The sequence below is a fragment of the Taeniopygia guttata genome, chromosome 10, assembly GCF_048771995.1.
Source record: "Taeniopygia guttata chromosome 10, bTaeGut7.mat, whole genome shotgun sequence".
Classification (NCBI taxonomy): Eukaryota; Metazoa; Chordata; class Aves; order Passeriformes; family Estrildidae; genus Taeniopygia; species Taeniopygia guttata.
In genome coordinates this window covers 14,022,408-14,048,505 of record NC_133035.1, presented here as the reverse complement: position 1 = coordinate 14,048,505, position 26,098 = coordinate 14,022,408, and the positions used below count along the sequence as shown (strand labels likewise).

At 41.0% G+C, this 26,098-nt stretch overlaps 1 protein-coding gene across 2 annotated transcripts in view; it reads left to right on the top strand.

Moving 5' to 3' along the window:
- Positions 1-26,098, top strand: part of AGBL1 (AGBL carboxypeptidase 1) — a 265,839-nt gene that overhangs the window by 99,653 nt on the left and 140,088 nt on the right. For both annotated transcript variants that reach the window (XM_030281429.4, XM_030281428.4), the window contains exon 18: positions 2,150-2,330. In XM_030281429.4, the coding sequence (XP_030137289.4) occupies positions 2,150-2,330 (181 nt within the window). The remainder of the gene's footprint in view (positions 1-2,149; positions 2,331-26,098) is intronic.

The window sequence follows — 26,098 nt, the reverse complement described above, 5'->3', positions numbered from 1 at the left end:
TTGGTTGCTATTGTAAAGCATTACTAAGGTAGATGGTAATGCACAATTAACTGGAGAAGAACAGAACTAATGTCTTCTGATTTGGGGGGAAAAGATCAGAATGGCTGGTTCTGCAGGAGCTAAGGAGTCTTGGGCAATTCATAAGTGCCTAAGGCACTTATGAGTACACACTGATGAAAATGTACCAAATCCCCACAGTATGGTGAGGTGTAAGAATGACAAAAGCCTGATATGGGCTATTGAGGAGCAGAGCCCCAGTTGCTTTACTGGACCAGAACATGATTGCTCTGTATGAGCTCCTTGAGCTAGGAGTGCAATTCACTCTTCTAGTGCCCACCAACTGCTTAAGAAGGAAGTGTGGATGTGGGATTATTTCCAAATCTGAGTATGTCCCTGTATGATGTGACTAAATTGTGCTGTAAAGTACATACTGAGCAGAACTGTGCAGAATGTACAGGTAAGGAGAGAAATAAGTGCTTATTACTTATTTGAACGTGAAATGAGGAATTTCACCTGTATTCCCAGCTCTGGCACAGCCTTTTCTTGGTCAGACCAGTGGCTCAACAGCTCTTTGTTACCATCTGTTTTTTGGGGGATGGTGTTCTGCCTCCTTGTTTTACTATGATTGATTAGTGATTTGTAACACATTAGGAAACTGAAGAATGGCTTTGCGAGCTAAGGACGAAGGCATGTAAGGTGCCAGTTCAGCATTTATTCACAAGGGCACTCAGCTGATGCCTTTGGTTTTGCATTCTGTCCTGATGCCTCTCCCAGCCCTGTCAGCTGGGGGCCCTCAGTTCATGAAGGGAGCAGAGCCTGAGCTCTGACGTGTCCTGATGGAGTGGGACAAACCTGCCCTGGCGTGGCTGTGATGCCCTGAGAGATAAAGCTTGCCACTGAAGTAAATCTGTCAGCTTGACTTGTGGTAGTGAATGCTCACAAAAGGATCATTTTAAGACAGATAATTGCTTTCTCCTTTCCTTTTATTTTCTGTGCCTGGCAGGTGTCTCCTTCTGCCTTCTCCTGTTTCCTTGGCCCATCCCTGAAGTGTGCTCAGCACAGATGGGATCTTCAAAGAATCTGCTGTCAAACTTGGTCTTTTCTAAGCATATGTATGCTGAGAGTTTTGGAGCCTTGTACCCAGACCAAATGTGTTTAGTGGCTTTTTCACAGGAACAGCAAATAACATATCTGATAACAAGAAAACTTTTGCTGTTAAGTTGCAAGTCTGTTTTGAAATAAGTTCAGTAGAGATTATCAATGAATTGCTCAGTAAAAATTCAATTTACTCTCTGGGATTTTTCTTTTTTTTTTTTTTTAAGCAACTCCCCAAATCCCCTCCCCTACCTCAAAGTGACACAGCTTATGTTTCCCATGCATGAAAGCAGTGCTAGAAACAGATGAACTCAACTAGTTGCAACTTCTGAAAATCAGCCTTTCTAATCTGAGTGAGCATCTATATTATATAAAACTGGAAAAGTCTGTACACCAAAAGCAACAGCTTGGCTTAACTGTGTACATTGTTTTTTCTACTTTTTGTTGTATTGTTATGAAATAATCATTAGGTTTGAGTACTCAACCTCTGCAGCTCTGGTGAGCATATTAGTGCATTTTCTTTAATTTTATTGGTTTCGTTCAATTAATTATGATTTTGACCTTACAACACAAATTATTTCCAGAGATCAGTCAGCTTGCATGTCCTTGGAGCCCCTTATGGGTGGGCAAATCTGCTTAGATATTTAGAAAGTTCTGAATTGTTAATGGCAAAATACTGAAAGCAGAGCAGAACCTTAGACAATTAAGTAACTTCTTGCTGCCTTAATGAAATTTGATGGAATCAAACTTTCAATAGTTGCTAGAAAGTATGGTAAAGCTATTTGGAGGCAGTAACTTGCATCTGCAGAATGTAAATACCTAGAAGTTATCACAGAATAAACAAAATGAGCTCTGTGCTGGTTATGAGGACCAAATCTGTGATCAGTTTATAGATGGCACCTTGAGAAAATACCGGGAATGTCCAGGGATATATTTTCTATAGAATACATTTTGGATTGTTATCTAAATTCAAAGGGACTAAAATCCATTTGCAAAGATCTTATTGAAAGACAAGCCCTGTTTAGTTTAGGGGTGCTTTTGCTTTGTTTTGCAGGCAGTCGTCCCTACGTGTTCCTCACAGCCCGTGTTCACCCTGGTGAGAGCAACGCCAGCTGGGTGATGAAGGGCACCCTGGAGTTCCTGGTGAGCAGTGATCCCATTGCTGAGCTCCTGAGGAAATGTTTCATCTTCAAGATTGTGCCCATGCTTAATCCTGATGGAGTCATCAATGGCAAGTGAGTTGTGATGTGTGCTTATCCTGGGGTTTGTCTGTGCACCCAGCAGGCCTCATCTTCAATGTTTGTGCTGGGAGAATTCCCTTTGCTCCGTGTTTTATTCATCCTGTCATCAGTCTGTATGGAAAACGTGAATCTGAGACTGGCCTGGTGTGCTGTCCTGCATTTGTCAGATGTATGTGGTTCTGTACTGTCTGTGGTCAGAAGATCTCTCAGTTCCCTGGAAGGGGTGTTAGTGGTGCTGGAGAAACAGGATCTTTACTGATAAATGGAGGTTTATCCATCCTGTTAAAGCAGCAGGGCAGAACACAGCTGCAAAGAAGATATGCTTGGGGAAAACTGGCTGTAATTAATGCTTTGTATAACCTGGTGGGAGAGGATGAATAAGGATTTCTTAACATTTCGCAGAAATATTTCTGTATAGTGAACCTTCCTCCTTCTCCCACCTTCTTTTCAATCTTCCCTCCCACGTGTTTCCTAAGAGATGCTGAATCTGATCTTGGAAAAATATTGATTCCTTTTTGCATTCTTTACCTTATACCCTCCCTATCCACCCACACTAACTTCCCTCTCTGTGCATGACTGGAGAAGGCACAACTCTGCTTCTAATATTTTGAGCTGAAAAAAGCATTGTTGTGTGAAACCTTTAAGTGGGCACTAATCTAAGGTAGTCTTGCCCTTTGCTGGAAAACAAATCTCCTCCTCTCTGCAGATGGTGGAATTTGTTCACTTTGAGTGTTTGTGGAGTGGCAGTGAGTTAATAACTGTTGGTTCTGCCCTGATCATGATCAGGACATCATGCTCACATCCCACCAGTGGCTGCTGTCTTGACCAGGTGATGGGGTCTTGCAGGGTTTGCAACAACTGAGTCCCCTGGCTTATTGCAGAGGAGCACATGACAAATGCCAAAGCTGAAAGATGGGATTAAATAAGCACTGAAACACAGTAAAGTGTTTTCAAACTGCAGAGCCACACCTGTTTTGGGGTTGTGCTGTGATGATTGAGTGTTGCAGGAACAAAAAAGCAAATCCTGAGAAACAACTGCATTGAGCTGGGTTTCAAACTCATTTGAGTTCAGGGTGATGGTTCACTAGAGAGCACCTTGGGTTTTTCTGATAGGTTCTAGTCTGTCAAGTCTCAGCTTTTGGCTGCTGTGCTCCCCAGGACCTGGGTCTGCCAGAAGCTGGGAGCACTATTCAGAATAGCTGGGTACAGCCCCAGGTTATTCGAAGCCTCCATGGGCACCAAATGCTTTCTTGATCCTCACAAACAAAGGAAAAAGAAAAACAATTGTGGCTTTCCCCCCTTATTTTTTCCTCTCACTACACTTAGTTGAATTTTCCATCAGATGCAGGACTGGAGGGAATGGCTGACCTTTTCCTCCAGCTGTCAGGAACCAGTGTAGCAGAGAAGGGACCTTCAGGAGGGAGAATGTGGCTCTTGGTGACACACAAATGAAGGGTATGGCCCAGGCCTGTGTCACACAGGAGGGTCTTTGGTGTTCTGTGGTGCAGATGAGCTTGAGCTGCAGTTAAATCTGGTGATGAAGAAGAATTTAGTAAACCTTAAATGGATAGGACCAGCAGAACAGGGACTTGGCCACATCTCCTTTACTGATCATGAGGCCTGGGGAGGGGAATAAATAATTGCTTTATGCTTTAAATACATCTCTCTTGTGAGAGATGGTCCACATATTCTTCTTGTTTCTTTATATGTTTTTAGTAGCCATGGTTCCTCTTCTATTAAAAGAAATATTTTTGTTCTGGGGCTCAGGTTTACTGGTAGCATGTAAGAGTGTGTGTGGGTGTGTAAGTGCTTGTGGGAGTGTGTAAGAATTGGCATCTTCTTCCTCTTCCTTTACCTGATTTTAATGTTTCCTTTTTATTTTCATCTGCTTCCCTTTTCTCACTCTTCCCTCCTGTTGAATCAAAGAGGCTTTTCATTGAAAAGAACTTGATGGATTTTGTAAATTAATGAACCAATGAGTGGAGATGGGAGCTGGTGAGTCTTTTTTAGATGAAGGACAATTATTGGAAGCCTCCTGATTTCTTCAAAGGCGTGGGGTAACCATAGTAGCATCTAGGTAGAGGAAATCCTGGTTTTTCTTTTGGAATATAGCCATGGACTATTTATCTGTTTCAAAAACATCCTGTTCTCTCCTGCACCTGCCCTCCCCCAGCACAGGCTGAGGCAGCTTTGTTTCTCCAAGGTAAGGTAGCTGAGGTGCTGGGTTTTCTATCTCTCCCTTGATGCTCCCTCCCATTTAATTTACTCTGTCTGTTCCTTGTTGTACTCAGGGACTTTGTTCATTACCTCCTCAAGCCTATCAGAGAAAAGCTTCAGTTGTTTGACAATTACTGACATAAAGAGATAGAAATGCCCAATAAAATCCCTCCTAGAACAGTTTTCTTCTGCACAGTGTCAAAAAGTACAAAGCTAAAAAGGAGTGTGCTCCCACTTAACCTTTGGAACCTGGTGCCTTCTGTTTGGAAGGACGATCTTAGGAGGAGGAGAAGCACCCCATTTGTCTCTATACCCAAAGACACAATTTGTATAAATGACCTTTTTCTCTCCTGTATTAATGCTTACTCTCCCGAACAGACACATTTTGTTCTCTGGGCAGTAAGAGGCAGAAAGGATCAGGGACAGGGAAAAAAAACCTCGTGGCTGGTCTAAGGAGTCGCTTTATGATGCAGAACTGCATCCTTAAGGACTAAATCTTGAGGTGATGTCACACAAAGCTGTACAACTGCAGACATCCCTCCTTCTCTTTATTGCTTCTCTGTGGACAGAGGGTTGAAGGAGAAGTTTAGCTCTAAATTGGTGCCATGCTCTCTGCAAATTCACTCCAAAGGCTCTCTCCAGGCTGGTTAATCTATGATGTGTTTGTTTCTCTAAGGACAGAGCAGAGATGTGAGAAGGCTGGGAAAGGAGTGGTTTTGAATTAATGGAATTTAACTCTAGGAGCGAGGTGCTACAGGAGTCGTGTGCTGCTCTTTGACAGATGCTCTGAGTCTGTCCCCATGTTTTCTTCAGAAGTTCTGCACCTAAATTGTCACCACCTTGCCAAAAGTAGTTGGGTAGGCATATGTGGAAGGCAAGGCATGCTTGGAAAACAAAGAGCATTTTGTAAATTGTGAAAACTCAACCCTCACATGCACTGGCTGTGCTCTGAGATGTACATTGTAAGAGCATGTGCACTGGTGCCTTCCTTAAGACCTCAGAGATGACAAAGATGCAAGTTCTGTGAACATCTGTACTGGGATACTTGGTGGCTCTGGCAGGTACATATGAAGTGTGGACTAATTTTCCTCAAGTGGAGCAGAAATTTTTACAGCTCTTTGCTGCTTTGGTGCCTCAGGTGTTGCTTCTGCTGCCTTTCACTGAAAGGGCAGTGATGGATTTGAGAGCTTAGGGTATCAAATGTGGTTAGTGCCTGCACAGCACGAGATAAAATATGAGCTGCAGTATTTCTTAGCTCTCATTTCTGTGAATTGTTCCTTGGTGGAACAACCAGAAATGGTGTCTGGCCCTGCACCACACACTTGTCTGAGTTTTCTCTCTGCTGTGGGAGGTGCCCCAGTTTCATCCAAGGCCCTTTGTGCTGTGCTGATGTGACAGCCCATCCTTGGCTCTCCTTCTATGATAAACATCCCCCTGCAGACAGCTGCACCCCAGGACTCTCCCTTCTGACAGCCCTTGCAGTGCAGGATTGTTTATTCCTTCCTTTATCAGCCAGGGCTGCTGGGCCCCCTGAGTTATTAGCTCTATTCACTCATTGTCAGTGTTTCCTCCTTCGTAAATATGCCCCCATATGTCTCTGCTCCCAAGGAATATGCTTTCTTTTCTATTTACTGCTTTTCCCAGGCCCCTACCTCCTCATTGCTCTCTCCACCCAACGGCCCAATAACAGCCAAGGAGATAAATAAGCTCCATAACTCTTCCCAGCTATTATTTTTTGTTGTTGTTGTTGTTGTTGCCCTGCATGGTAATATATATAATAACAAGGAAACAAATCTTATTACTAAAGTAATTACAATAAATAAAAAGCTGAGAGGGGAGACGAAGGAAGGGTCTGTCAGGGGAGTGATTGCAGTAGGATTTTTTAAAATTTAATTTACTTGAGATGTTCTCTGCCACTTTGCTGATACCCTGCTGAGGGGGGCTGTGACTAATTAGCAGCCAGCTGTTGTTTTAACACCCTCACCTAATTTATAGTGTTCCTGAGCCTCTAAAACAGGAGCTTGTGTGATATCATTGTTTGTGGGACTCAGCACCAGCCTTGTGTCAGTAGTTGGCTTTATTGCTTGGTGCTTTTGTTTCTCAGAAGCAGTATAGCTGAAATTTTGGGTGCTTTGCTACAATTCCTTTTATCTTCAGCAGATCTCATGTGCTTTCAGAGTTTGACCCAGAGAGTGAACACAATTCGTGCTTGTCCCACTGTCCAGCCTAACTACTGAGCATCACAACTTCTGCCTTTTGACTAAAAAGTATGGTGTGGACAGGATCTGGGGTTTGTTTAAATTCTGGGGCCTCATTCTCCTGTTGGCAGGTTTCTCATGGAAGTACCATATTGTTCTTGGTAATAGAATGGAGATTGCAATATCATCTGTCTTCTAAATGGTCATGAAATCTAATTAGTTAATGGCCATATTAAATACTGGAAGGATCCAAGGCATTGTTCCATGTTTCATCAGTCTCCCAATTGCTAATTGCCAAAGCATGTGCAGTCTTTGTAAGCTCTGACACAGTAAAGGTGCCCAATGAGTTGTGTGTGTGTCCCGCTGTTCTTTCCTGTACAATTTATGCTGGTGGTGCAAGGTCACCTAGAAATTCTACTACAAAAATCACTGGGTGTGGGCTCAGTGGTGTCACTGCCTTGGACTGCTAAACACTTCAGCTTCCAACCTTGGGAACCATTTCATTTTGGATTGGTTCTACCTTGCATTTTCAAGTTAGCAGGAATATTAGAGATGAAGAGTCTTTTCCACAGGCTCAGAAAGGAATCCCTTTGTTCTGCATTCGTGTCTGTTTTCCTAACTGATGATGTGAGTTTGTAATCAGATGTGTGCACTCCTTTGAAGACATTTTCAGGAGCCAGGAGACTGGTGTACAAAGCTAGCTTTTAGTAAAGTTAATGAGATGATTGAATTATATTATAATTCTTGTTAGCTTGATTGTGTGTCATTATCCCTTTTGTTTGTTATTATGCTTATTTGAGTCCCATTTGTGGGATATTATTCCCATCACAATTGTGCCCGTGCTGGGCTCTGTAGAGAGACAGGGAAGGAGCAGCTGGTGCCTTGTTAGGGCCTGGTGCATTAGTGCCACAGGCTGTGCAGTGGGGTTGGAGGGAATGAAAAGGATGCTGAGCTCTTGGTTCCTGTGCAGCCTGACCCAGCAGCTCAGCCCTGGCTGCACGAGGCACTTCATGGAGCCCTGAGCTTTGTAGCTGCAGCTCTTCCCCAGGTTTCTATCCCGCCACAGGGAAAGTATCCTGCTGCAATGACTTCCACGACCACCTGATGAGAGTTTGTGAAGGATACCTTAGCACCACCAATGCAGGAATTGGGGAAATGTATTAAAAATCAGGAGTCCCTTTATACCTTCTTGGGATTTCCAGGACATATATGTAATTCTGGCTCAGCTGGCTACATAAGCAAATTTGCTGCTGAACTTGGATGGTGCCCTGTAGCTAATTGTGGTAGATGTCAAACACTGATATCAAAGCTGAATATTTTGGAGTTGAGCAAATATCACAAGTACAGGGGTTCTTTTGGCCACCCATCTCAAGATCAAGTCTGTTTACCTGAGTTAAAGCCTGTTGGAAGCTACAGATGCAGAGATGGAGCTGTTAGTCATAGGATGGCAAAATAGAAGTCCACAAAATGAAATTGTAAAAACTTCACTTTTATAGATGCAATGAAGAATGTCCAGTACTTTACTGCAATATCCACACTACCTGGAAAGCTGAAATTGCCTGGGAATGAAGGTTATTGTCTCTTGTAATATACCTTCATATATTACCCTGTGTAATAAATCAGCCAGTATTTCTTTCACCATGAAAACTGGACATCCCTGGAGTTCCAAGTGACATTTCTCATTTTATGTTGCTATTTGGCCCTTTTAAATACTAAAACACTTAATTGTTTTGTGAAATATGCACTGAAATTTTTGAAAGCCTATGAACGAAAAAAATCAGGAGCTTAGTTTTGCAAGTGTAAGGCTTATTTTCCATGAGTTTGCTTTTTAAAAATTCTATATTGGGTTAGCTTTGTGTTTTGGCTAATGCTGTTCTTTAACATTTTTATTTATTTATGTATTTCTTTCTCACTTTTCCCCTTCCCTCTCTTTGGAATCTGTTATTCAAATGTAACATTAAAAGCTGGTGAAGTACTGTGATAGGAGAGGGGATGTAAAATGACCTTGGGGTGGGGAAACAGGCTGGCAAGTGGAAATAGTGTTTGTAGAAAAGTGATGAAGAGCCTTATCTACAAAAATAAGCTTCATTTGAGAGCTTATGTTTTCAAAATTGCTGTGCAAAAATGTACCTACAGAGGTCCAGCTGAAGTTGAATTGTTTACCTGGGCACATGGCTTGTGTGATTGCACATGCAATTGGGTAATTACACGGGCAAAATTTGCTCCAGTGGTTTCAGCAAATTGCCATCCTAATTTCATAAACCCAGCTGAATGTCCCACAGAAGCATCAAGAAAATAAAGAACAGAAAATTGAGTCAATACTGCAATGAGAGGGAGAGAAATCAAAACCTTTTCTGCAGCGTAATGGGCAGCGCTGCTGGGAGTCAGGAAAAAGGTGCAGCACAGTTTTAATGCTGGAGAGGAGCTCTGAGTCTTGAAGGAGTAGGAAACCTGAAGGGCTCTTGGAGTTGTGTAGCTCAGGTTTGAGCTGAGGGGAGGAAATAGAGAAGCAGGGTGGGTGACAGGGAAAAGGCTCCAGTGATGGTGAACTTTGGGTCTGTGCACACTTCACGACTCTGAAGTCAGTATTTGAACACATCCTGCCTCCATAATGTCATAACCTTGGGAGGGACTCTCAGGTAACTGTGCTGGTGTTTTTCTGCATGGAAGTAGGGGTGATTTATGATGTAAAATTATTTGGAAATGATGCTATATTCAGAGATGTGCAGGAGTGAGAAACTTTTCCATAGTGTTTTAGAACTGGCTTATTGAATTTCACCAGTGGTTGTATCCTTATGTAAAGTTGTTATATATTGTATTATATCTGATAGGATGCTTCAGTGTCTGGGGAAGCAGAACACAGAGAAGTGAACAACGTAGTCTAGATCCTAATTCACCTTTTTGATTGCTTTTGTTTGTCTGTCACGAATAGCAAAGACTTTAAGGACTCATACCAGCTGGAGAAGAGCTGCTCTATGCTACACTGCATGTCTATATGTACATTGCATGGAATTCCAATAGGAAAAAAGATTTATTGCCAAACATACACACATCAGAATCCATAATCAAGTTAATATCTTTGTATAATGCTGTTTTGCTGTTTTATTAGGAGGTTTTTTTTTTACATTGCCAGGCAGTAACAAGGTGTGAGTGCAAGAATTCTTTCCAGGTGCATCCCATGACAGCATCTCTAGTAGATCTCTATGATCTACTAGATCATGTGGCTCTTATTTTCCTTCTGTCTCACATTTTGCCCCATTTTTCTCCTAAAATGCTCAAAAGCTCAGCTTTTGAAGGAGAGGGAAGTACCAGTCCTCCCAGGGGCCCTGGCTCACATGGAGCACTGCCTAAAGCAGAAGTTTGGTTCTCAGTTCTAGCTCTGGTCTGTGGTGTCTTCTGCCAGCAGTAACAGGAATGACATCAACCAAAACTTACTTTTTGAGGAATATTTGCTGTATTCATTGTTTGTTAGATAACAAAAGGTCATTAGCATAAAAGCGAAAGGCAGAGATTAAAAAAGTGATGATTTTTCTGTCTTCCCTCTAACAGTTATGGCACATGAGAGGGTGTAAAGTGCAAAGCAGCTGAACACTCATAAACTATTTTAATACCATTCAGAAATGAGAAGAACCAGGGAAAGAGAGTTTCTGTAGCCACATAATTTATTGCACTAATCAGTCACTTCTACAGTGCACTATCATGGCTTGAAGTTCTTGCTCCAGTGATGTGAAAAAAAATTGGTGATCTCCCATCCAATTTTCTAATAGATCTTGGTCTATATAATTGAAATCTCTAGCACCTCATTTGAGTAGCAGTGAATTCTATGCTTAGATGGATATAATGTTAGCCAAAGCAGCTCTGGATTACATCTGTGAGAGCAGAGAGGTGACACAAGGTCTGAACATGAAGAAGCTTTGGGAGATTAAGAGTAAGCTATTTCTCATGGGTATTTTTAGATGACAAAAATAACAACTTTGGGGTTAGACTGAAATCTCTGGAAAGGCAACTGACACTTTGTGGGTTGAACCATCTGCATAGAATAGCCAAACCAAAGTCTGCAGATTTACCTGCCAAGTGTCCTACTGTAAACCCATGTAGAGGCTGAATGTGGCAATCCGAAGACAGTGGGAGAACAGTCGTTTTCCCTTCCAGAATATGCATGTTACACAAAAGAGAGTTTGCTTTTGAATAACTTTGTTGTCTGGTCTTGTGCACATGCTGGATTTCAGGTGGAGAACAGCTAAGTGTGTGAAGTCACAATAATTTCTGTCGCTTTCCCTGACATGCAGGTGAGGGCACCCTTGAACTGTGCTACTTCTCTGTCTATCTTTAGACAGCTTTGAACGGGATGTAATCCCATCCAGTACGTTTTCTGTTCAAAAATCAAATAGCGTCCATATCAATGGCTGTGGGAGTTCAGGCTCATAACAGTAATACAGCTGGGAATGTAAATAAAAGGAGAATATTAAGAAAAAGGTTCTGTTGCTGTAAACAGTAGAAATACTTCAAATCAACTGTATATTTTCATTACACAATTTCTTATCAAAACAAAAGCCCAGCTCAGGGCTGTTATTTATGACAGAATAAGAGAATATGCAAATTAGGAAGGGACCCATAGGGATCATCAAGTCCAGCTCCTAGCCCTGCACAGGGCACCCCAAGAGTCACAGCATGTGCCACAGAGTATTGTCCAAATACTTGTTGAACTCTGTCAGTCTGGTGCCTGACTTCCCTGGGGAGCCTGCTCTGATCCCCAGCCACTCTCTGAGTGAAGAACTTTTTTGTAATATCTGACCCAAACCTGTGACACTGACAGACCTGTAGTTTCTTGAAAACTGGGACAATGCTTGCAAGCTTCCAGTCATCCAGAATCTCTCTGGATTCCCAAGACTGCTCAAAAATCATTGACAAGGGTTTTCCAATATCAGTAGCTCTTTGAAGATCTTTAGATAAATTCCATCAGGCCCCATAGATTGTAGGGATCCAGCTGGAGCAGCAGATCCCACACAATTTTGGAGTCCACCTGGAGTAGATCATTTTCTAATGAACTGGCTTTGACAGTGTTCACAGCTCTCTGTGTTTTAACTGATGAGTGTCTGTTCTGACAGTGTGGACTGATGACAGATTTTATTTGTTATATCTTTGGTCTCAAAGTGCCATAACAAAGCACCTGATTTACTTTCAGGCATTGCTTACTGTCCCTCTTTTGGACTTTTTTCTTTTATAACTGATGGACCTATTGCTTTGTGAATGTTGTGGGTTCTGATTTCAGGCCATTGGGCAGAAATTGTGGCAACCAGGTCTGCAGCAGATGTTGCAAAGCACAGAAAAGAAATCACTTAGGTGCAATCAACCCCCTTCTGTTTTGTGTTTTTTCCTGAGTATTTTATTAATCTCTGAGAAACACATGTGGCAGATCTGAAACCATTATTTTACATGCAGTCTCAGATGGATTGGTCCCTAAAGAGTACATATCTAATTCTCCACAAACTAGCTATGGTGCAGGTATGACTCTGTCATTGCTAATTCTTGCTTAAACCTCATGGAAACTTAAATAAGGAGTTAGCTTTGAGGTTTGCCAAAAACTCTGAAGTCCAAATGATACAGTATTCTATGCATGTAAATGCATATATAATGTTAATAGAAACATTTTGATCCAGATTGCCAGGACTGAAAGGATGCAGTTGTGCTTGAAAAACAGATATGTGTGTGCATGCACAATTACTCAAGCTGTGGTTTAGGCATTTAAGTGGCCATTTGTGCTCTCATTTTCAATTATGATGTTCTTCATCCTACGGGAATGGGTTTGTGCAAATCAGCAACACAAATATGCATATGTTTTAGTGTGTGATACCCTAAAAACATGTTGCATTACTTGGACATAAACTTGGATTGATTTATCTTCTTTTCCCTTTGAAATTTCTATTTTAATCTGAGGAATGTGAGCTGTGGTGGCTGAATGGCAGTTCTTCAGCAGTATGATTTCCATTTCCAAATGGTTAACTCTTGTAATTGTTTCTGCAATGTAAGATAATATTTCCTGCTAACAGTTATTTAGGATACTGTCATGGCAAGCCATAATTCAACCCCATTGCCTAGTGGTCCAAATAAGGACCAAGGCTTGCCCCTAGCTGAATTATCATTCTTCTGCTCTCTACTTTCCCTACATGCACATAAACAAGTCTGTCTTTATGCCAAACTCTGAAAGACAAAGGAAAGCAGAAGCAATATTCTCTGCTTCTGCTCCATCCTGCAGCTTCAGGGAAAGAGCTGCCTATAGGATTACAAAGGCATTTAAAGGGGTTTTTAGTGACTTAGCTCATAGGCTTTCTGGAGGCTCAACAAGCTCTTATTTTTTCATATTTTTAATATATCTATATAGAGCATCTACTACAAATATTCAAGAGAGGATGAAGATGTCCAATCTGACACAGAAATGGAAGGCTATTTGAACTGAAGCTAAACTGCTCAAAGATCTTCAGCACACTGAAATTCGCACCAAAAATAGGAACTTTTGAGTCATCTGACTTATGACTAGTGGAAAAACTGCTTTAAAAGAAGATTGTGTTTAATATCCCTTCTGTGGCTCTTTAAGAGTAAATGTTGGGAAAGGACAGTAGGAATGTGAATGTCACAGAAGGATGAGGTTTCGTCAGTAAACAGTTCCTGGGGAAAAAACTTGTGTTTAAGTTCCTTAACATTAGTAATACTATTAAGGTTTAGCATAATAAAGGTTCATGGATTAATTTTCAACCTATAGCTTGCCTGTGATCCTTTTGGAAGGAAACTATATCAAATGGAAATATATTAAGACTATATGTCTATATGACAATGACCCAAGAAAGTGGGAAATCATATATCCTAAGTCATTTTTGTGATCCAAAATGGAATCTTAATTCTGGGAGTTTAACACCATTTATGCTGGGGGAGTCTGTGAATCATTGGACTGTACTATGCAAATTTATCTAACCTGGGAAATGAGTATAAATTAATATAAGTTTGGGCCAGAAATGTAAGCTTTGTGAGCTGCTGAAAGAATGTGAAGGGGAAGGTTGAAACTTAGACTTTCTAAATGGTGATGCACAGACAGGGTGGGTGATAGGACAATTTGCCTGGCTTAATGTGGGAGCTATGCTCAGTCATGGGTCACTCAAGGAGCCAAAATCGAGCCTGTTCAGGACTCATCTGGAGAGTCATGGATGCCCTGATGGTGCTGGGGGTCCTCTGCAGAGACTGGGCATATGAGCAGGGCAGGATGAGGGAGGTTTGTTAGAACAAGCTGAGAAAAGGGGTCTTACCCTGTTGCAGGAGTGGTTTTGGACTAGAAATGAAGAAGGATGGCCTTGACTGTTTCACACTGGAGAGGGGAAGATACCTCCAGATGAGGTGTGAGTGCTCCAGGCAGCCCAAACTCGATATTACACTTAATTAACCTGAGCCAGGTTACATCCCTTCAGGCTCATGGAAAAGTGGGGGTGGCTCATGCTTCCTTTGCCATCTGTGCTGAAGCTCACGACACTGCACAGAGACTCAGGTTTGTGTCAGAGGGACAGAGAGGAGCAGTGGCTCCAGCCTCCTCTTGGTGTTCTCAGGTGTCCCCTGGAAACTGACTTGCTGAAATCTTGCGCTGCTGGTGCAGAAGTTGCTGGTGGTGACTTCTGATTAATTGAGGTAGCCCAAAGCAGGACCTGCTGGATAATCTCAAGAGGCTTTCCTGAAAGCCTTCAGTGCATTTTGTACCCTTCAAGTGGCAGAAAGTATGAGATAGGTGTCCATTAGGCAGCTGATTCCAGGAGCTTATCTGCATTGCTTTAAGCTTCCTACATTCACATCAGCCCATTAGAGAAACTCTCAGCCCATTACAGAACCTCTTTTCTTGAGTGGGAAGAAGGAAGAATTCTAACTAATTCCCTAATACCTATTGGTCATAGGCAGCCTCTTCTTTTTCCACTTCAAAATGTCACATTGGATTCCTGATGGAATTAGAGATTTTATCTTCCTTCTCTCTGCTAGACCTCTGACTTTTTCTGGTTTTCTTCCACACTGAAGACTTAATTTCTCACGTATATGAGACAGTGAAAATTAAACAAACAAGCTGGCAGGTAGAATGGTTCTTCATATCTGGAAATCTGCAATGAGCTGTGACTTAGGAATTACAATGCTTCATATTCAAACTTTTCTTTTTGATGCATTGTGGTGGCACAGAAGCTGACAGTGACATATGGAGAAGGCCACCTTAGCAGGATTGAGGCTGTTATGTGATAAATGACATGGTATGTCAAAGGACTCCTGTTATCCATCATGCTGGCTTCCTCTCAACACTCCCCAAAACCAGAGGCAGCTACACAAACAGCTGGGGGAAGCTGTAGGTAGGGTCAATGGTGTGCTCAAAAGAGAAAATAAGAAAGCTGGAAGTGCATGTTCTCATGGGTATAATAGCCTCTGAGTCTTGAGTTGAGAATTTTAGTCTTTTTCTGTTGAAACTTCTGAAGTACTCCAGTTTTACATCTTTGTCAAGAATAAACAGTTTTAACAGTTGTCTCAAAAATCATGAAGACAAAAGATTTCAAGAAGCCACCAAGTTTAGTTCTAAACCTCTAAGCTCTCTCTAAAGAAATCCTGTTTAGCACCATGTTTTGGACTGGAAGCATGGTTCTGTCCCCTGATACATTTCCAGACTTTCTCTCTTTCCTCAGAGTCCCTCTCTTTCTTCCTTTCACTTCTGTTAGGTAGTTTGAGTCTGAAATGCAGTGGAATGAAAGTCCAGATCTGTAATTTCCTACATGTATGAGACATGGGAAACACAGGCAAAGTGATACAAGTGCTGTTATAAATGTAAGGGAAGGAAGAGGGCTTTGACTCTCAACACACCTGACACAGGAATGTTGCCTGTAGGACACTTCCTACTTGTTTTGACCGTTCAAGTTAAACAGTAATGGGGCAAGTTTTCACAACTCTGTCTCCCACTGTTGGAAAGTGTGTAACTTGGTCTCAGACTTCTTCTCTCTGTGTTACATTTAACCCTACAGTAGCTCTTTATTTTTTTTAAATTCTTTTCAGATTGATGCATGCTCCAATGGCTGTCCAGGAGGATCAAAGGATGTGTGGCACAACAGGCATCTGTCCATTTCAACCTCCTTGAGTCCATCTCTCTTTTTCATTAGCCATAATGGCTGGTTTTTCCTCTACATGATTAATGGACTCTCAATAGCTATGTAGTCTATAAACCTAGACAAGACAAGTAGTCTGTCTCTTTTGATCCCTGAGCTCCTAAATGCCTGAGTCTGACTCTGATTATGTGCCCACATGCACAGTAGTAATTGGTGCAAAATATCAAATGTCACTATGTGACATTTCATTCATAACAGTCACATTTAAAGTACAGACTTTAACTTGATTCACCAATGACCAGTGTCAAATTATCTGGGATGGTCTTCATGTTACAAGTGTCAATCAACAATTTAATTAGTCTGGAGATAATTTAATCAGAAGCCATCAGTGAACTGGCTTAAGGAAATCCCCTTATTTCCAGATTATTCCTGCAGCCTGATTGCAGCAATGAGAGCATGGCCTTGGAGAAGGGTGGGTGGCTACAGCTTCTTGCCCCTTTGGCAAATCCATCTCTGGGAGGATGGAGCTGCCAGTCCCTCAGGTGCATCTGTTCTGCTGTTCAGTGCAGGACTTCGGGTTCTACAGTTCCTGGAAGCTTCTTCCTAGAATAAAATTTTCTAAACACAAACCAACCCAAATATATAGATAAGTCAGGCCCCTCCAGCTCCCAGTGCTGCTGTGCTCCACTTCATTTGACAGTGCAGATTTTGCTTTGCAAACTCTCCATGTGATGAGACACTTATTTCAGCTGTTGACCCCTATCAATGACCCCTCACTGGGAGATCAGGTGTAAAGAACCAGGCTATTATCTGCCTTCCACTCACACATTTCTAATCAAAGCAACCAATTTTTCTGACTCCTACAGCTGAAGTCACAGTGAGGCAGACCTGGCTGAGTACAGAGAAAAGAAGTGCTTGGAATGGCATAGCCAGGGGTAGGAGAGCCTAAGTGGCGTAAGGCTGAAAAAGAAAGGTAAAGCTGGGAGAAAAGATGAACAAGCAAAGCAGGGAGAAATTCTAAATTCCAGTTTCATTTGATATAAGAAGTCATAAGATACAATAGAGTGAAGAAAAGCATCTCTATACCCTCCATGCATCTCCCCATGATCCTTTATAGCTCACTGCAGTGATCACTGTTAGAATGCTGTAGTGTATTCTGCTTTCAGTGTGCATTCTTAACACAAAATAGGTCAAAAAAAAACCCCCACAAAAATTAAATAAAATCCAGAGCAGCTACGACAAGAAGATATCTTTTTAGGCATTATAAAGGTTAATGTTTACTCCAGTTTTGACACCTTTTAAGTCATTCTGTTCTGGATGTTGAATTCTCTCTAAACTCAGACAGCCCTTCAAAGTGTGAGCCCTGTACACTGCCTTCAGAGGAGAAGCAAGGCCATATGGCATCTCCTGCTTTGGTCTGCAAAATCTATAGCCCAACCTATGAGCCATCACTTTTGTCATTACCTGTCATCAGAGGAATCTTGTTAAATAGGGCAGTAATCCTTGATGATGTGTCAAACACTTGTGCTGTTCCCTCCCTTGGAGCATTAATTTTGGCTGATAACTGTTTCTTGCTTACCTTCCAACATGATGTAGAGGTGTCACTTTATTATATTTGAATGTTTTAGCTGCATTTTATTAGCAGACAAATGATGTCAGTATCTTGTAACCTGATGGAGCAATCTGTCAATAGCTTACAGGCACAAATGATGGACTGGCATCTCAGGCTGCATATTGAAACTCAGACTTTGACTTTTGATTTTCACTTTTTTTCTGGTTTAAAGGTCCTGTAGGCTGTAATTGCTTTTTGGGACTGATAATGTATTCTTAGCTCTGAATTGGAGAACAGCTGTTGTCTTCAATTTCTTCATGTTTCACTGTCTGGTTTATAATTATAGTCTATAAATTGTGTTAGGATTTTTGGTAACAAGGAGTGTACTGAAAATTAGATTTTTACAAGTATGTGCAGGAAACAGGGAAGGAAAAGCAACATTGTCAAATTATGAATGTTGTTTTTCTCATCTTTCTGAGTTTTTGGTGCAAGAGTTTGGCATTTTTTCCGGGATTCAAATCTGATGTTTGTCCAGTGCTATTTGGATTTGCAGCATGAACTTGCAGCCAAAACCTCCACAGTGCAGAAGCTTATTAACCATAGGAGACTGATATTAGCATCATTTCCAGAGAATGATCTGGTTTCTCATTTGTAATTCTGCTCTGTCTAGCTAATGGAAGATGCTCTAAGCAAAGTCCTGGGTCCCTGTGTGTAAACAAAACAATACTGAGAAACCCCCAGAGTACCAAGCTGGTTTTTCTTATGATTTATACCTTTTCAGTTATGTGAAAAGAAATGTAAATATTTTGCTTGCTTTTCCTTGTTATCCCAGCATATGGTGTTTTTTTTCTTGCTTTACTCCCACAGGGAGTTACATCCTAATTTCTTTTCGGTTCAGAATCTGCCTCTCTTTGTCTTACAATTTTGCCCTTTCCTTCTCTACAAATGTCTCTTTCCCCATGCAGTTCTCCTTCTGGCTTTTGTCTCCCAGTCTCCCACTTTTCATTTTTATTTATTTTTGCTTTGGTAATCCACTAGGATTTTTTAAAGTTCCTCTTCAGCATGATGTGGACCAAGGACCTTGGAAGCTCCATGGTCATTGCTTGTCATTACTGGTGGGGACTGCTCAGAGAAATGTTTGCTGTTGTTTCCAGGTAGTGGCGAGACTCTTTGAAAACGGTTCATTTTTGTCAGATGGGTTCAAAGAAGGACATTGACCGTGGCAAGCTTGAGCAGTGACCCATGGGAAATTAATGAGGTTTAACAAGAACAAGTGCTGGTGGCTGGGAGGCTGGACACGACCCAGCCACGTTCTCTGGCAGCCCAGAAAGCCAAACACATCCTGGGCTGCATCCAGAGGAGCGGGGCAGCAGGAAAAGGAGGGAATTCTGCCCTCTGCTCCACTCAGGTGAAGCTCCACCTGCAGATCTGCCTCCAGCTCTGGGCTCCCCAGCCCAGGAAGAACATCAACCTGCTGGAGAAAGCCTAGAGGAGCCCACCAAGATGTTTAGAGGGTTGGAACACCTCTGCTATGAGGAAAGGTTAAGGGAAATGGGAAAGGAAAGGCTTTGGGATGACCCAATTGTGGCCTTTCGGTACTTAAAGGAAACCAACAGGAAAAAGGCTATTTACAAGGCCTGGAGTGACAGGACAAAAAGGGAATGGCTTCAGACTAAAAGAAAGTAAATTTTGATTAGATGTTAGGAAAAAATTCTATATTTTGAGGGTGATGAGGTGCTGGAACACACTGCTTGGAGAAACTGTGGATGCCCCATCCGTGGAAATGTTCAAGGCCAGGTTGGATAAACCTTGGAGCAACCTGGTCCAGTGGAAAATATCCCTGCCCATGGCAGGGGGATGGAGCAAGATGACCCTGAAGGTCCCGTCCAACCCAAACTATTCTATGATCACAAAATACTGTAGTTCAGAGAGGGCAGTTTCACACAGCATATAGGAAGGTTTTTCCAGCCATTCTCAGGCAGACTGATTATTACCTAGATTTGGTACCAAGATTCCAGGAGTTATTTAGGATACTCTGTGTTTTAGGAGCTGTAGTAGTTGTTGAAAAAGTGTGTGCTTTATGTCAGCTATTCTCAGTTTACCCTGTTCTGATGGGTATTATGCCTTGTTTCCCTTTCTGGCCTCCCTCTGCTGCTCTGACAATATACCCCAATCTGGGGAAACTCTGGCCTAGTAGTTCTCCTGCATTTGTAAAATAATTCTTCCTTTTCGATTCATTAAGTAGCTTTGCTCCCTGTTGGCCTGTGCTATTACAATATTTCCCCCTATTAGTTATGTAGACTGTTTTATATTAAATAAGAGAGAGTGTTATATGGTCCAATTAATAGCATTCAGAATCTTCAGTGTAGCTTAAACTTTCCTCAGACATGGAACAAGCTCAAATCCCAGGAAAAAGATTCCTGGGCTTATATCTTCCAAACCATAGCTTTAATTTCTATGGCATTTTCCCTTAATATCCAAGAAATAATAGGTGGTGCTTGTAAATTCTCTGACTAGCAGTTCAGTAATTATGATATTAATGACAAGCATGAAACAGGTGGTAGTGGAGAAGAATTTACAAGAGAAGAGCAGCCATCAAACTTGAAAATGGCAGCAGATTTCTCTGTTTCTCCTCCTTGAAATTCTTTTGGCTAAGTGAAATGAAATTGTCTTTGATAATTTGTTTTAAAAACTGTGTTAATAATAATCCATTTATCTGTACTATCTATGGAAGGGCCCTGGGATTCCATGACCTACTGTAAACATCTCTGGGGTTTTACTCTCTGTGTCTGCATTTGGTGTCACTCATCCCAAATACTTAAAAAATACCTCAGCAGGTTAAGAAAAAAATTTTTAATCCTTTAAAAGTTACATTATTGTCTTTATTTAGATAAAATGAACTGGAATGTATATATCATGTGTTAGGAATAAAACATTTGTCTGTGTGGATCTGATTGTAACGTAATATTACTTTTGTTTCCAGTAGAGATTTGGGAAAGAAGTTGCTTTTATAAGCTGTTCTATCTGAAGGCAAAAAATATAAGTGTCTAGTAGGGAACAGAAATTAATATTGTATATAATTTATGGATTTTTAAAAATTATTGTGTCAGACTTGCTAGTGGTACATTTGGAAGGAAGATCACCTTATTTATGCAAAATTATCTGTGATATATCTGCAGTGCATCTGGGTATAGAAAGGTCATGTTAAAATATATATATTGATGCATCAATTCACTAAAGAGAAGGGTTCACTTTTTTCCTCTTTTTATTTGTTTTGAGTAATATTTTTCAGCATTCGCAATTATTTCCCCCCTGCTACTTTGAAGTGCAATGAAGATGTTTATAGGCAACAGAAAGAAAACATCTTTTCTTCTTCACCATGCAATGTAGTAGCAAATGAAAGAAAGGTAAAAAAGCATAGTGAAGAATTGACAGGCATCACATGGCAACCTGGTCCAAGAGGACAAAGCCTGACATTTGTAGTCATCATGAGATTAAATAGGGGACACCAAGTGTCAATACTGAATTTTGAGCAGGCCATTCTAATTATGATGGGATGGTAAGGAAAAACTTTCTAAGTTTGCTGAGGTAATCTTATGCCCAGGAGCAGAAGGAATAAGAATTGTTATTACCTTGTTCTAAAGGGCTTATTTTCATGTGTAGCATAATGCCCTGAATTCTAAAAGAGATATCTTTGGCATTGGTATATGAGCCTGTGAGTGTTCTGAAAATGCATATTCTGCTGGCCAGCCATACAAAATAGGAGAAAAGTGGTTTGATTAATTTTCTTGTTTCAGGAAATGGTAAATAGCTGTCTAGATTGTCTTCTGAGTAACATTGTGTGAAGCATTCCTACAGCCTTTAGCTTGAAGGGCAAACTGGTCAACATAGGTACTTTGTGACTGGATCTTGTTTTCCTGCACCCCACTGGAAATTCACAATAAATTTACAATTGCTCTGTTGGTAACTGGAAATGTAACCCAATTGTGCTGTGTAAATTTTAAATGTCTTCTGTTTTTTATTTTTTGGGGTTTTTTTTGTTTTGGTTTGGTTTTTAGGGTTTTTTGTTTGGTTGGTTGGTTTTTTTTGTTTGTTTTTTTGTTTTGCTTTTTTGATCCCTCTGTCTTAAGAACAAACTGTCTGCTTTGTGAACCAATCAGAAACTGTCAGTGAAACATCTGGCTTAAACATCTGCTGGCAGATGGAATGTAACAAGTAGCAAACGCTGTGTGTTATGATTGTGATGGCAAGGAAACCTTTCTTTTGGGAACAGCAAAAGGAAGATACATGCTGATGCTCCCTTGCCATTGCAACTCTTGCTAGGATGTTAGATGTGCACACACAATCTCTTGGAGAATATCTATTTACTGTGTAGGAAACCTGGACAGGAGTTCATTAAGAATGTAACCCATGATTTGGCCATAAAATGCAGGACATGGCCTCCCCAAGTGTTGCAGAGATATTTCCTGTGTGGACATTCTGGGCTGAGTTTGAAACACAGATATGTGATCAGGTTAATGGAGCAGCAAAGACTTATTTGCAGTTGGAAGCACAGCTAAATAATAATAATAAATCAGTAAGTAAATAAATAAAATTCAAGCAGCTCTCTTTTCTGAATGCAATTAAAGAGCTGTGTCCATTCAATCAGCATAGTCACTTTGCATTTGATGAAATCCTGAGAAGTGGATGTAAATAATACTTTGAGAACATAGTTGACTCAAATGTCCCTTTGTAATGATGGGAAATATGTTTTGGAATGATTTTCAACTTAGCTCACTGAATCAGAATACCCAAGGAAGTGATTCTTTCCTTCAAGGCTCTCAAGTTACTTTACACACATGAAAGTGAAAAAATATATCCAGCCATTTGTCCTAAGCTTTATTCTTGACACCTCCCCTGCTTCAGGAGGATTTAATAGCCTGTAAGAAAAGGGATTTTTCTGAGTTTATTCCTATCACTATTTTATTCAAGTGGTATCTCCCAAACTACTGCTGCAGCAAGATTACTTTAGCTTCTTAAAGGAGAGATTAGGTCAATAATAAAACACTGGGGTCTTTGAGCCTCCACTGTTTTTAAAAGTTTTTTATCCTGGAGACGTTTTGTGGGATGCAAGTATAGTTTATAGCAGAACTTGTAACTGATGCAAACTAATTTACCTTGGAACTTGTTCCGAAACTTTGTCATTGCTTCGAATAACATCCCTGCTGAGATGGTAGACGTGAGTGGAAGCTGGCAAAGGGAAAAGCAAGAAGGAGGAGACCCCCTGAGGCACTCCAGGAGAAACAATGATGTAACCTGTCACTGAATTATGTGAGGAACTGTTAGGCAACTTGCTATGGGCTGTGACAAATCATCCCTGGAGGACTCCAGAGCAGGAGCAGAAGTAGCTGTGAAGGAGCACCATGAAAGCCCAAAGCTGTTGCTGTCTGCAAGGCTGAGTAGGTTTGGGCATTTATCTTCCTGACCCTGTTAGATGAGGAAGGCCTGGTGATTATTTGTCCTCTGGAGTAAGGCAAGAGCATAAGGATTTATTAGAGTAAACAGGGATCTTGGAATAAATGGTGACAGTAAATCAGTCTCCCACCACTGAGTGATCCTGTTCCTTTTGTAGGCCAACAGCAGAGATCTTTAAATTAGGTTAAGTCCTGCTTGTACCTTTTCCAAAGGGGAAATTTAAACTGTATACTGGAGAATCTCCATATCACAGGAAAAAAAAAAAAAATCACCTATTTCCTTTCAATGTCCATTAATTGTTCTTTGTGACAGATGGAAGACTCATTTGGGAAAGAAGGATTGAACTCTGAGGTCTTTCTGCCAATTCAAGACAGTGAGCTGTACCCAAGGAGTATTGCCAGTAGCATAAGTTAGGACAGCCCTTTGGCATCCCTTTTCTTCCCACTGCCAGGCCAAACATCCCCTTTTGGCAGTGCTGGGCCCAAGTCCTCCCATTCCAGCATCTTTCTGGTGCCAGTGATAAACAGTCTGCTCCCAGTGATGGGGCTGGCATTCCTCCCCAACTGTTGCAGCCATAGGCAATGCCTCTCGTGCCGTGTGTGCCAGCACTGTCATAGCAGGAAAACCCTGCCCAAAACCCTTCCTTGATGCTTTGCCCATTAGGCAGGTAAAGGGACACACCTATAAAAGGCAGGAAGGGAACTGGCAGCTTCTCAACTACCCTCATTTTTATCTCCAAAAGTTCTCCTGGCCCAGTTAATGTCTTTATGTTACTTAGACAACAGTTTGTAGTAGAGCAGCTCCTCTTCTTCTGGAGCTTTACACTTGGAACGAACTGAAAGAGAGGAGGTGTGTTTGCAGAGGATGGTTGGTAGAATATTTTTTGTCTTGTCTTTGATGTGACAGCTTTCAACATTTTGGGTACTGTTGGTTTGTGTTTTTCTTTTCCTTCAAGGCTTGCTTAACTCTTTGAGAGGTGAAGAGATAGTTTTCTTTACATAAGAATGAAATTTGAAATTCCTGAGCAGCATTGGAAGCTTGAAATGAGAACCTGGAGTGGAGAGATGGGTGCTGTGTCAGTGTGTTGCTGCCCATGAGATCTATTTTGAGTCTCAACACCTTTTTTTTCCTCCAAAAGGAATAGAAGAGAAAGAATTAAAAGGATCCTTCCTGGATCCCTTTATTGGAGGATCCAGGAAAGGAAAGATGTGATAGCTACATGCCACAGGTCAAACAAAATTAAGCAATAAATGATTGTTCAAGTGGATATAAAGCACTAAATCCTTTTAATTTTGTCAGTGTCTTCTAGTGGTGCAATTATCTTAGATTTACACCAGCTGAATGAGAGCTTTCCTTGCACTCTTTAGAGGCTGGATGCAGAAGGATTCACCAAAATGGATCATTTAGGGTCATGAATATTGAGGAAGGAATGAATTTGTGGGTTTGGATGTAAACTGTCATGCTCTTAATTCATCCCTAGCATCAGTGAACCATTTGATGTAGTATTTTTTCTTAAAAGCTGCAGAAGACACGAGAATCCTCTCAGACAAATGTGAGAAAAGAGCACCATCCTAATCTTTAATCTTTGGAGAATGGCTCACAACTGGAATCATGAGGGCTTTTTTTTTACTCTAAAGTGATTTTACTTTGAAAATCAGTGATTATGTTTTTGGATGCTTGAAGACTTAGCACTCACCTCATCCTCCCTCCCCACCTGATGGTGTAAAACCCCGTTCTGTGACTTCTCCCAGGGAAGTCGTATTCACCTGTCTGAAGTGCTGGACTGAAACCACACTAAGCGCTTTCAGCCCAATTCCACACCTGTGAAATTAATGTTTTACTGCTGCTTACACCCAATTGCAGTTACTGCCTTGCTGCTCACAGCAGCTGGGGCTGGTGGCAGGCCAGCTGCAGCCTGCCACTGCTGGAGAGGAGCGAGTGGAGGAGTGATGGAAGATCCAGCCCTACAGCTCCCTAATTGCAGCTGGGATTTTGCAGCTGTGGAGTCACTCCATGAGAAATACATTCAAAGCTGCAATTCAGTGAGCATGCTTTTCAGGCCAACAAATTTGCCTTGTGAGCTGGAGAGAAATGAGCTCTATAGACCAAATACTGATTTTTTTTTTTTTTTTTTTTTTGGTTATATTATTATTTTCCTGGTTTGCAATGCCTTTTTGCTGTCTGTCACTGGTAATTTTCAGTGCTCAGGAATAGAGATAAGCATCCTTCATGGCATCCTTTGAGGACCACTAAGTAATTGCTTTTCAGGCTGTGAACAGCTTAAAAAAACCTATGAATGTTTTGTACTCTTTGAATCATCATTTTTCCATTTTTCTCAAATGTTTACTGTGCAATCTCAGGCAAGTCATTAAACTGTTTTGTAGTTACTTTAGCCATCTATACAGTGATGGCAGTAATACCTTAAAGAAGCTTTTTGGGCTTAATTTAATGATTATATAATTGTTTGAAATGTCCCAGTGTTAGCCTGAAAAGAGATGGTCCTATTGAAATGGAGATTTCACACTGAAAGTACATTCACTGCACTCTGAGGGAGGATAGGGATGCTTAATTTTTTTTAAAGAGAGTAGATCTTTAGTTTGGCCATTCAAAAATGGCAAAAAATACGATTGGTCTGATGTGCTTTTCTCTCTTGTTTTAACTACCAAATTTTATTATCAAACTTGCCAATTGCTCAGGAAAATTAACTTTCTAGAAGACTATTTATATTTTTCTCTGGTTATACACATTTTATAGCTTAATAAAATTACAGCTATTAAAATTATTAAAAATTGTCAATTGCTGTGCAAAAGCAGCTTAAATTTTTTGCTCATATAAGTACATATGAATCACTTCCATGCATTTGTTCCTATCTACTATATGGCATTATTAATTACACAATGTTTTTGGAATGAAGCTGGTCAAGAAGGGTAGAACAGTGGTCAAAGTTTTAGCTAGATCCTTTCTTGTAGGCAGCAAGCGATTTCCCTTGCTTATAAATATTCCAGAAGTACAAGAGAAGCCAAAATAATTGGCAACCTTGTACAACCTTTATTCCACCTGATCAGAATGGCCTGCTCGAATTTGCACATTGATTTTTGCAGGGGATATTTCTGTGAGCTTATCTGTATTGACTAAATTTTATGCAGCTGAGTCTTTATTCTCTCTTGGGTCTGAGTGGTAGAATTAGCTCAAAGAACAAGGAATGCTGAAGAAATTAAAAAAGGAAAAACA